Here is a 13,146-nt window from a genome sequence, read left to right as displayed (position 1 = left end):
TTGCTCCTGTTCTTTGTGAGGTGAGCGTCATACGGTACATGACAATATTCAAAGAGTGGGGACATGTATCTAATCTATGTATTTCAAAGTTCATAACAGTGTTGTGAGAAGATTGATTTGGAGATAAAGGTGAGGAAAACACATCATATAAGACTCACATGGAACTGATTACATTGTGTAGAATTCCTTATTCATATTACACTGTCAGTCTCATCACTGGAGACTGATGTAGAGAACTTCCCTCACAGTACAGATTTTGTCATTTAATATTCTTCATTTTTCTTTGAATTTTAGTTGAAGCAAATCTCGTGCATGAAGTCATGAATAGAGAATATGTACATGTCAATGACTATTTCAATAATTAAAATGTAACCAAAGTCCTGATCAAGATGGAAAAATTTGAAACCCTCAGAAGATCCTCTCATTTATATCCTGTATCACACTAATAGCCACCACCACCACAGCCTCACTCTCATTTCCTTCTCAGTGTCATGTTCTGTGTACTGTCCTGATCTCCATCGCTGTATTACAGTTTAGTCTGATCCTAACCTTCACATAATGTAAATGGTAAGAAGATTCTGTGAAAACCTCCTTTCCTCATGCTCATTCATGAAGATCCATCCATTCTGTTGATGTAGCAGTAGGATGTTCTCCTTGCTAGTGATTTAGTTTTCATAAGATGAATACTTATGGGAACATAAGATGAATAAAATGAATATTAATGGAAACTTAAGGAGTTCAGACCATGGATTCCTTATTGCAAAATTCAGACTTAAATTGAAGAAAGTAGGGAAAACCACTAGACCATTCAGGTATGACCTAAATCAAATCCTTTATGATTATACAGTGGAAGTGAGAAATAGATTATAGGGATTAGATCTGATAGACAGAGCACCTGAAGAACTATGGACAGAAGTTCATGACATTGTACAGGAGGCAGTGATCAAGACCATCCTGCACCCCTCCACCCGCCCCCCCCCCAAAAAAAATAGAAATGCAAAAAGGCAAAATGGCTGTCTGAGGAGGCCTTACAAATAGCTGAGAAAAGAAGAGAAGTGAAAGGCAAAGGAGAAAAGGAAAGATAAACCCATTTGAATGCAGAGTTCCAAAGAATAGCAAGGAGAGATAAGAAAGCCTTCCTCAGTGATCAATGTAAAGAAATAGAGGAAAACAATAGGATGAGAAAGACTAGAGATCTCTTCAAGAAAATTAGAGATAACAAGGGAGCATTTCAGGCAAAGATGGGCACAATAAAGGACAGAAATGGTATGGACCTAACAGAAGCAGAAGATATTAAGAAGAGGTGGCAAGAATACACAGAAGAACTATACAAAAAAGATCTTCACGACCAAGATAATCATGATGTTGTGATCACTCACCTAGAGCCAGACATCCTGGAATGTGAAGTCAGATGGGCCTTAGGAAGCATCACTACAAACAAAACTAGGGGAGGTATTGGAATTCCAGTTGAGCTATTTCAAATGCTAAAAGATGATGCTGTGAAATTGCTGCAGTTAATATGGCAGCAAATTTGGAAAACTCAGCAGTGGCCACAGGACTGGAAAAGATCAGTTTTCATTCCAATCCCAAAGAAAGGCAATGCTAAAGAATGTTCAAACTACCACACAATTGTACTCATCTCACATGCTAGCAAAATAATGCTCAAAATTCTCCAAGCCAGGCTTCAGCAATGCATGAACCTCGAACTTCCAGATGTTCAAGCTGGATTTAGCAGAGGAAGAGGAACCAGAGATTAAATTGCCAATATCCGTTGGATCATTGAAAAAGCAAGAGAGTTCCAGAAAAACATGTACTTCTGCTTTATTGGCTATGCCAAAGCCTTTCTGTGGATCACAAAAACTGTGGAAAATTCTTCAAGAAATGGGAATACCAGGCTACCTGGTCTGCTTCCTGAGAAATCTGTATGCAGGTCAGGAAGCAACAGTTAGAACTGGACATGGAACAACAGACTGGTTCCAAATTGGGAAAGGAGTACATCAAGGTTGTATATTATCACCCTGCTTATTTAACTTTCACGCAGAGTACATCATGCAAAATGCCAGACTGGATGAAGCAAAAGTTGGAATCAAGATTGCTGGGAGAAATATCAATAACCTCAGATATGCAGATGACACCACCCTTCTGGCAGAAAGGGAAGAAGAACTAAAGAACCTCTTGATGAAAGTGAAATAGGAGAGTAAAAAACTTGGCTTAAAACTCAACATTCAAAAAACTAAGATCATGGCATCCAGTCCCATCACTTCATGACAAATAGATGTGGAAACAATGGAAACAATGACAGAGTTTATTTCTGGGGGCTCCAAAATCACTGCAGATGGTGACTGCAGCCATGAAATTAAAAGACACTTGCTTCTTGGAAGAAAAACTATGACGAAACTAGACAGCATATTAAAAAGCAGACATTCCTTTGCTGACAAAGATCCAGCTTGTCAAAGCTGTGGTTTTTCCAGTACTCATGTATGGATGTGAGAGTTGGACTATAACGAAAGCTGAGTCCCAAAGAATTGATGCTTTTGAACTGTGGTGTTAGAGAAGACTCTTGAGAGTCCCTTGGACTGCAAGAAGCTCCAACCAGTCCATCCTAAAGGAAATCAGTCCTGAATATTCATTGGAAGGACTGGTGCTGAAGCTGAAACTCCAATACTTTGGTCACCTGATGCAAAGAACTGACTCATTGGAAAAGACCCTGATACTGGGAAAGATTGAAGGCAGGAGGAGAAGGGGACGACAGAGCATAAGATGGTTGGATGACATCACTGACTCAATGGACATGAGTTTGAGTAAACTCTGGGAGTTGGTGATGGACAGGGAGGCCTGGCCTGCTGCAGTCCATGGGGTCGCAAATAGTCGGACTTGACTGATTGACTGAACTGAGGGCATATCCTAGTGGACCCCATTTGCATTTAATTGCATTGTGCTTTTTCACCTTTTCAGTATTCACTCAGACAGAGAATTATGTTTCTGAATCATAGACAAAGTACAAGGAAAAAGCTGAGATAATGTTCAAGAGTGGCCTTGCTTGCAATTGCTCTGATCTGTGGTGTTTCGTCTGTTGCAATATCTAAGTGTAGCTCTCTCTGGGTGTAGTAGATCATTAAAGTGGACCTCTTCCCTTAGATGCTTTCTGGGTAAAATGTAGACCACCCATTGGAAAGCTTTGATTCCATTTCTGATGGTGCAAGTTTGCTTTCCCGTATCCTTACACTTTCTCTTAGTCCTAAGAAATCAGAAATGAAGTTTAAGTTTCCCAGAATTGTGTTAGATTCTAGGAAACTGTGCTCCTAGATCAAGGTGACACAGATGTCTCTTTCCAGCTTCAATCACTATTTGAGAAAAGAGAAATTCTTCTCTCTGTTGTGATTGAGATGCAAGAAGTCAACAGAATAATGAAACCCACCCTTTCATCTGAAACTCATAATTTTGGCTTTGTATAAAGATACCACAGTGGAGAGATTTTGAGAATATACATGCAACATAATTCTGGAATCCTTCCAAATTGGAGAGACTTGAGCCTCCAAGTTATAATCACAGACTTATAGAAAATCAAAATATGACACCCAAGTTGCACTGTGGCCTACATGAGAGTTCTGATATTATGTTTTTTGTCTCATCAAATCTCTGTATCCACAGGAACAAGTTAAGTCCTTTGTATGTTACATATACATGACAAGGGGCTCCCCTGATAGCTCAGTTGGTAAAGAGTCCACCTGCAATGCAGGAGACCCCAGTTCGATTCCTGGGTCAGGAAGCTCCATTGGAGAAGGGATAGGCTACCCATTCCAGTATGCTTGGGCTTCCTTTGTGGCTCAGCTGGTAAAGAATCCGCCTGCAATGTGGGAGACCTGGGTTCAATCCCTGGGTTATGAAGATCCCCTGGAGAAGGGAACGGATACCCATTCCAATATTCTGGCTTGGAGAATTCCATTGACTGTATAGTCCAGGGGTCGTGAAGAGTCGGACATGACTGAGTGGTTTTCACTTTCACTTTTCATACACAAGTGTTTGAGGAACTACAAATTGAGTAGAACTCTTAACATAATGTCAACTGTTTTTGGCAGCATTAGAGCATATTGGCTTTTTTAAACTATACCACGTTGTCTTGTATATGAATGCCTATTGCAGTGTACCCCCAACCACAATGAGAATTGTTATTACTTTTGAGTCTGTTCTTTTTAAAATGAAATATTATTTTTCAGATTTGTTGTGTCTTAAATTGCTATTAACTTTTCCTATATGGATTAGCCATCACACTTGAAATACAGTTTTTTCCCATTGAATCATATATTTTGTTATTTAAAAATTTTTATATTGGAGTATTGTTGATACAGCCTTCCCTTTTGGCTCAGACGGTAAAGCGTCTGCCTACAATGTGGGAGACATGGGTTCGATCCCTGGGTCGGAAAGTTCCCTTGGAGAAGGAAATGGCAACCCACTCCAGTATTCTTGCTTGGAAAATCCCTTGGATGAGGAGCCCAGTAGGCTACAGTCCATGGGGTCGCAAAGAGTCAGACACGACTGAGCGACTTCACTTCACTTCATAGTTGATTTATAGTGTTGTATTATTTTCTGCTTCACAGCAGAGCGAATTAGTTATACATACAGATATATCCAATCTTTTTAAGATTCTTTACCCTTCTAGATCATTACAGATTATTGAGTAGAGTTCCCTGTGGTATAGAGTAAGTCCTTATTAGTTACCTGTTTTATATTTTGTAGTATGTATATGGGGCTTCCCTGGTAGTTCAGCTGGTAAAGAATTCTCCTGCAATGCAAGAGACCCCGGTTCAATTCCTGGATTGGGAAGATCCCTTGGAGAAGGGATAGACCACCCACTCCAGCATTCCTACATGCAGAATCTCCATGGACAGAGGAGCCTGGGTGGCTACAGTCCATGGGGTCATCTAGCTGGACACAACTGAGCAACTAAGTACAGCACAACACAGTGTGTATATGAACCTATTTACAAAACAGAAATTGAGTTGCAGACGTAGAAACCAGTCTTATGGTTACTGGGGTAAAGAAGGAGAGGGGTAAATTGAGAGATTGGGAGTATAGTTTTTAACTTGTAGTGATTTTATTAAATGCATACACATTTGAAGTTGCTTATACTTCAATTTTGATGTCTTAAAATACTAAAATTATATATGCTAATTGTTGAAAATATGAAAAGAGAAAATCCAAAGAGAAAGTAATAGTCATTTAAATCCCGCCATTAAAAAAGTCACTATTATCATTTCAATGATTGTATTTTCAAAGATTGCTTCCCAGGTGGCACTAGTGGTAAAGAACCAACCTGCGAATACAGGAGATGTAAGAGATGTGGGTTCGATCCCTGGGTCAGGAAGGTCCCTGGAGAAAGAAATGGCAACCTGCTCCAGTATTCTCGCCTGGAAAAGTCCATGGACAGAGGAGCCTGGTGGGCTACAGTCCATGGGATCGCAAAGAGTCAGGCACGACTGAGCTCACACACACAAGATATTCAAGGATTACATAAGCTTTCTTTTGAAGGAGATTTATGATGTCAAATGTATTATGTTAAGCATATACATATTGGGTATCTGTTTCCGGATTTCTTTCAATGGCCATTTACATATGATATAGTGCTCTGATTTTTGTAAATTTTTTTAAAGTTCACCATATGCTGTTCCATGTATCAACCAGTCAGATCCTAATTCCATGGTGTTTCTTTGTTTCTGAATCTGAATCATCCTGTCTATTAATAGTTTATTGATAAATTCAAAACTTTTAAACTACTTCCCACCAAATCAAACTGTTCATGAAATTACATGTTCCAACAAAGTATATGATAAAGTGCAAATTAATATAATGATTGTAAGTGAGATACATTTTCCAGTATATTTTCTTGCTAGTTTGTGAATAAAAAGGAAAATTCATATTTGTTCTTTGTATTTTTCTTTTCTTCACCAATAACTCCTTAAAACTTTGTCACTTTTATGTAGAAATCTTTTTCATTTACTTTCCTTGAAAATTTTTTCCTGGGAAAACAAGAAACAACCAGTCAACCAACCAATAAGTAAATGAAAAACAACCTTTAAAAAAGAAAATGTGAAAATAGGTTTGTGTGCCCTCCATACATAAGTACAAATTGATCCTCTCCATCATCTTTTTTAATTCAATAAAATCTATGGGATTGACACTCATGCTGGAATAGGCTCTGCTGACTGTGGAGATCCTAGAAAGTTGCTACTATCATTTGGTCTCTTTAGAGGTCTGGCCAGTGATGGAAGAAAGGCTGAAAGAGGTGAACTGAAAATCCTAAGGGAGTTCCCCGTTTGTTACGGGTTGAATCATGTCTCTCCTAAAATTCATGTGTTCAAGTTATAACTCTTAGTACCTCAAATGTGAGATTGCCATATTCGGAAACAGGGAAGTTGCAGATAAAATGAATTAAGATGAGGTCATATTGGGCTAGGATGGGCCCCTAATCCAATTAGACTGGTGTCTTTACACAAAGGGAACATCAGGACACAGAAGTGTGCAGGGAGATGCCATGTGAAAATTGGAGTTATGCTGCCACAAGCAAAGAAACTATTGAAATGTAAGAGAGACCTGGAACAGACCCTTCCCTAGAGCCTATAGTGGGGACATGGCCCTGCCAACAACTACAGCTCAGACTTCCAGCCTATATAATTGTGAGACAATAAATTTCTGTTATTTAAGGAGCTCAGTTTGAGTCACTTCATTATGGAAGCTGTAGGTCAGTAATGGTCTTCCTAGGTGGGGCAGTGGTAAAGAATCTACCTGCCAATGCAGAAGACACAAGAATTTGGAGTTCATTCCCTGGGTCAGAAAGATCTCCTGGAGTAGGAAATGGCAACCTATCACAGTATTCCTGTGTGAAAAATTCCATTGACAGAGGAGTCTGGTGGGCTACAGTCCATGGGGTTGCAAAGAGTTGGACATGACTGAGTGACCGAACATTTTTCTTATTTACAAATATTTTTTACCAGTTTCTTATTTTCCTTATCCTCAATATTTCCATTATTTATGGCAGCAAAATTGCCTAGTCTTATAGGCACCAATATAATATTTATCTCTCTAGTATCTTTTTAAACAGAAACTTTAATTTTTATGGATCTGAAGACCATGAAATATGATCGGAAATGTATGTCTCTCATGAGGGCAGGTAAGATGTGCCCTAAGATATTAGTAGAGCTAATATCTTCTCTTCAGCACTAAAACTACCAAAGAGAACAGGGCAGAAGGGATCTCTGCAGTCTAGATTGAAACTCACAGTGAATAGAAATGACCTCACCACTCATGAAGGCAATGGCCCGAGATGGGAGTATCCTGGCAAGGTTCAGCCTCCCCAGTGATCTGAGGGACCCATGTGGTGTGTTGCCTTTCTCACCCACAGATCCAAAGCACACAGTCCCTCCCAGGGGATGGTTAGAAGGTTTACTCACTTATTTTCTACATCCTGGATGGTGTCAGGCAGAGGCAGATTTCTAGTTTCAGGTAGGAGAAGGAGAACAGGAACAGCAATGATGGGACACACTCCATAGATGATCCAGGGCAGAGTGGGTAGATACACCACTAGGGTCATCAGCAGGGGAGCCAGTGCTGCCCCACACCTGTTAGCCAACAAATCTAATCCTGCAGCTTTTGCTCTGAAGGGTAAATGACAATATATAATAATCCAGTTAAATTCTGGACTTTAATTCATGATCTATTATTTTGACTTTATTTTGAACCAGAAAACCCCACAAGTATTAAATCATGAGCTTGATGAAAACGTCTTGCTTTTGTCATTTGCTCTGTGATTTGCTAGATGTCTTTGTCAAGGTCAATATGAATTACTCTTTAAACAGAGTGTTACATATTGTGACTAGTCTGACAAATCTTCTAAAAAGTTAAGAGAGGATGCATTGAAGTACTGCTTAGCATGGTACATGGCACAAAGTCAGCATTTGCAGTAATTTTGGTTATAATTATTTTTAAAGCACTATTACAAATACTGATAATTGCTTTATAATAACAGATCTTATTATGTTTATTCTCTTGAATAAGCACCAATTAGCTGGGAAAGTTCTCTTCTGGGCCCTGGCAGAGTATTCATAAACTCATACCTGACAATCGTGGGGAGGAGTTCACTTTGGTGAACAGAAAAACAGGTGTGAGAGGCAGCAGCACAGCCAATTCCCACACTTGCCAAAATCACACGCAGGGTCTGCATATCTGGAGACGAGAAGATCAGTGAGATTAAAAAATCTGGGCTGAAGAAATCAACATCCACAAAATTTAGTCAGTAAAAAAAACTCTATAGGCTGTTTGTATTTCTTAAATATATTGTAGATTTACCTCTGGGCTTTCTATCCTGTTCCAGTGATTTATATTTCTGTTTTGTGCCTGTACCATACTGTGTTGTTTACCATAGCTTTGTAGTGTAGTCTTAATTCAGGGATCCTGATTCCTTGAGCTCCATTTTTCTTACTCCAGGTTGCTTTGGCTATTGGGAGTTCTTTGTGGTTCCATACAAATTTTTTTGTTCTAGTTCTTTGAAAATGCCATTGGCAATTTAATGGGAATTGTATTGAATCTGTAGATTGCTTTGGGTAGGATAGAAAGTACAGACATAAACTCATGAACTATGGTTACCTAAACTTTGACAAAGGATGAAGGAAAATATAATGGAGAAAAGACAACCTCTTCAATATTTGGTGCTGGGAAACCTGGACAGCTACACGAAAAAGAATGGAATGTAAACATTTCTTAACCCTATTAAAAAAATAAACTCAAAATGGATAAAAGTCCTAACTGTAAGGCCAGACACTATAAAACTCTTAAAGGAAAACACAGGCAGAATACTCTTTGACATAAATGGCAGCAAGATCCCCTAGCTGCACCTTATAGAGTAATGAAAATAAAAATGAAAACAAATAAATGGGACCTAATTAAACTTAAAAGTTTTGCACAGCAAAGGAAACCACAGACAAGATGAAAAGACAACTTTCAGAATCTGAGAAAATAATTGCAAATGAAGCAACTGACAAGGGATTAATCTCCAAAATATACAAACAGCTCATGCAGCTCAATATAAAAGAAACCCAAACAACACAATAAAAAACGAGTGGAAGACCTAAATAGATATTTCTCCAAAGAAGACATAAACATAGAGATGGCCAACAAACACATGAAAAGATGCTCAACATTGCTCATTATTAGAGAAATGCAAATCAAAACTACGATGGAATATCACCTCACACCAGTCATAATGGCCATCAACAAAAAAATCTATAAGCAATAAATGCTGGAGAATGTGTGGAGAAAAGGAAATCCTCTTGCACTGTTGATGGGAATATAAATTGATACAACCACTATAGAGAACTGTATGGAGGTTCTGTAAAGAACTAAAAATAGAACTACCAAGTGCATGCACGTGCAGTTCCTTCAGTTGTGTCCAACTCTTTGCAACCCTATGGACTGTAGTCCACTGGGCTCCTCTGTCCCTGGGATTTTCCAGGCAAGAATACTAGAGTGGGTTGCCATGTCCTCCTCTGGGGGATCTTCCTGACCCAGGAATTAAACCAGAGTCTCCTGCATTGCAGGTGGGTTCTTTACCAGCTGAACTACCAGGGTAGCCCCATCATATCTGGTACTGAGCCAAAACAGAGGGAGTGACCATACTCTGTTTTCACCTGGGATATAATTGCAAGATCTCACCCCTCCATCCTTGTTATTAAAAGTGTGAATGGCGACTGAATAAGTCCTGTCCTAGAGGAACTGTCAGGACTAATGGTACCAGTTTATAGACAACTTTCACTATGTAAGATGATAAATGGATGTCTGAACTGCCACTTGCTGATCTCTGGTTCTTTTTCTAAAATCTTATTAGAATTTCTCATAAACTCTTTGATTGGTTTGGGTAGGGCTTAGCCTTTAATTGGGCTTCCCTGGTGCCTCACTTGGTGAAGAATCCACCTACAATGCAGGAGAGCCTTGTTCTATCCCTGGGTCGGGAAAATCTCCTGGAGAAGGAAATGGTAACCCACTCCAGTATTCTTGCTGGAAAGTTCCATGGACAGAGGACAGGGGAGCCTTATGGACCACAACATGGGGTTGCAAGAGTCAGACATGATTTAACAACTAAACGACCACCTGCTCCATAGACAGAGTGTGGGCTGTCTCTGAAGGCAAGAGTTTCAGTCTCAGGGTTTGGGGTCATGGTCTCTGATAGGGCACTGCACTGGGAGAAATACGTTCCATAGACAGAATGCTGTCTGATCTACCTTAAAAGGCCCTGAGGTGTGGGGGTGGTTCGTTTTTTTTTTTTTTTTCTTTCTTTTTAATTGATACCATTCTTCACTGCTGGCTCCAGACAGTATGACCCAACACAATCCATGGTGGTTTGAAAAAGACACTTCCTTTCCCCAAATTCCAATCTTCTCTCACCTTGAGGCACAAACATGTTGATCAAAATGGAAAGTCCCACCAGGAACATGAAAAACATCTGGGTTGGTCGACGGCCCACATTGTTCAGTGGGTAAAGTGCAAGACATCGGACTGAGATAGTGAGAGCTCCAAAGATTACCTGGAACAGGAAAATATTGCTTCCAAAGTGCTGTAGATTGACAATAATGCCAAAAAAGGGTATTGTGCCTGCAAATCTGTAGTGAACAAAAGAAGACCCAAGCCATAGATTAGAGCCCATTGCTGTCATTGATGATTATGTTGACCCAGGCAGCCAATGGTCAAGGTTAAAGAATAAAGGCCCAGTCTGATTTCTGTAATACTTCATTTTAAGGTGATAAAGATACAATAAAAGATTATGTGTCTGTATATGAAAGTGACACTCCCTCTTGTCATTTTTTTTCTGAGTCCCTAAGCATAGAGTTGACAATGACAGGAATACATAATCTGGCCCAGTCCACCAAAGTGAATGGTTTAGAGAAATTGAATACAGAATGATTAAAACTTATAAATTGGAGAAGGATTTCTTTTTGTGTGTTGTCTGCATAAATGTACGTATGTGTGTATGAATTCTGTGAGTCCTCCCTCTCGTCCCCCAACACCAGTACTGGGAAGAATTCCCTTTTTCTCAACTATGATTGAAGTTGCAAAGAGACTACCAGTATCTCCTTGACCTGGGAGCAGTGCCCTGGGGTCTAACAGAATTCTGGGGAATTTAAACTTTGTATCTGATTTCTTAGCACCAAGGGAAAATGGGAGAATTCAGAAAGCAAATGTGCACCAACTGTACCATCAGAAATGTAGTGAAATATTGCCACAGGGGATCTACATCTTACACAGAAAGCATCTAGACATGAGCCCACTTTAAAGATCTACTACAACCAGAGAGAGCTACACTTAGAACTTACAACAAGAAATACCACAGATCACAGCAATTTTAAGCAAGGTCTTTCTTGATCATTATCTATACTTTTTTCTTCCATTCTGATTGTGTAGGATTCCAGAACATAAATCTGTGTTTCCTAGTGAGTAAAGAAATGTTGAAACAGCACAATGCATTTAAATGCAGACATCTACTAAGATATGTCTGGAAAGAAGTAAATTGTTCAGCTTAGTAGTTACTTCTTAAGATTGGCAGTGGGTATGTATTTTCCAGTGGCTGATGTATGTGTAAGTCTTCAAAAATTAAAGTTTCTCCTCCTGACTCTATCAAAGTTAGTAGTTACATCTCGTCAAGAAATAATGAACAAGATTTGCTACAGAAGCAAATCTTGTTCTAGCACACAAACTGTATCCAAAAAGGAAACAAATAAAGTCCACCAAGTTTGAAGTACATACAGACATTGCAGTGTATTCATGTAATAGAAACTAGAACACTGGGGAGAACAGTTTACCAGGTTTACAGGTACAAGCAACAGAGTGGGTGAATCTTCATGAATGAGCCTGAAGAAAGGAGACCTGTCACAGAATGCTTCTGTCATTTATTATGTGAAGGTTAAGATCAGGCACCACTCATCTGTAGTGATGGAGATCGGAACAGTGCACAGTTCAGGGCAGTGAGGAGGAGATGAGAGTGGGGTCGTGGTGGAGGTGGTGGTGGTTATATGGGTTACATGAGCAGAACTCCTGGGAAATTAGGACTGTTCTATCTTGATTTGTATGTTGGGTGCATTATTAGACATTGAAATATTCATTGATCTGTATTTATTTGTGATCTTTTCACATTACAGTGTGCCAGATTTGCTTCAATTAAAATTCAAAGAATAAATGAAGAAAATTAAGTGCCAAAATCTGTACTGTGAGGGAAGTTCTCAACCTCAATCTCCAATGAAGAGACTGACAGTGTGAGATGACTGAACTGTCATTGTAAAATCAGTTCCACATGAGTCTTACTTGGCCTATTTCCTTCATCTTTTAAATGCAAATATGTATATTGCCATATGTGAAATAGGTCACCAGTCCAGGTTCAATGCATGAGACAGTGCGCTCAGGGCCGGTGCACTGCGTGACCCTGAGGGATGGGTTGGGGAGGGATGTGGGAGGGGGGTTCAGGATGGGGGACACATGTACACCCATGGCTGATTCATGTCAATGTATGGCAAAAACCACTACAATATTGTAAAGTAATTAGCCTCCAATTAAAATAAATAAATTAATTTAAAAAATGCAAGTATGCCCTTTCTCTCACGATACTGTTATAACATTTGAAATAAACAGATTCATGTTTCTTCTCACATGCACTATGTGTAGCCTACCTCACAAAGGACAGGAGATAGATCCTTTTTCGCAGGTTGGGTGTGCGGAACAAGTCAAACATAGTTGTTTTAGTCTGTGCTGTCTCCAGCTCCTCCTGCATGGTCGCTCTCAAACCCTTCAACAACAACAAACATGTAGCATTTGCTAACATAGTGCCAGGAATTGTGATGTGCGCTGGCACACAAGAGGACAAGAGATATGTGTTCTCTTTCTTTCTAGTATATCGTATTGTATACACAATCACATGTGAACATGAAATGAAGGAAGTTGTAGGGAGTTAAGGGAGACTTCAGGAAATTAAATGCTAAAGTGCTATTTTGAAGAAGAGGCCATAGATGGAGGTAGGGTGACTCAAGAGTAGAAAAGTTTTAGATTCAGAGGAAGTGAGCTAAAGGATACTCCTATATGTATCCCTGAATCCCCATCAGTGTTCACCTA

The 13,146-nt window shown here is 39.5% G+C and overlaps 1 protein-coding gene across 1 annotated transcript in view; it reads right to left on the bottom strand.

Moving 5' to 3' along the window:
• Nucleotides 1–5,956: 5,956 nt before the first annotated feature.
• The window catches only part of LOC102276947 (solute carrier family 22 member 10), a 35,063-nt gene continuing 27,873 nt past the window's right edge, over nucleotides 5,957–13,146 (bottom strand). Inside the window, exons 6-10 of the mRNA XM_005904862.1 lie at nucleotides 12,708–12,823; nucleotides 10,435–10,649; nucleotides 8,112–8,220; nucleotides 7,449–7,652; nucleotides 5,957–6,017 (exon numbers count right to left, since the gene is read on the bottom strand). Coding sequence (XP_005904924.1) covers nucleotides 5,957–6,017; nucleotides 7,449–7,652; nucleotides 8,112–8,220; nucleotides 10,435–10,649; nucleotides 12,708–12,823 — 705 coding nt within the window. The remainder of the gene's footprint in view (nucleotides 6,018–7,448; nucleotides 7,653–8,111; nucleotides 8,221–10,434; nucleotides 10,650–12,707; nucleotides 12,824–13,146) is intronic.

The sequence above is a fragment of the Bos mutus genome, chromosome 22, assembly GCF_027580195.1.
Source record: "Bos mutus isolate GX-2022 chromosome 22, NWIPB_WYAK_1.1, whole genome shotgun sequence".
NCBI classification, from domain to species: Eukaryota; Metazoa; Chordata; class Mammalia; order Artiodactyla; family Bovidae; genus Bos; species Bos mutus.
The sequence above is the reverse complement of the archived record's forward strand: the minus strand, read 5'-3'. Positions and strand labels throughout refer to the sequence as shown.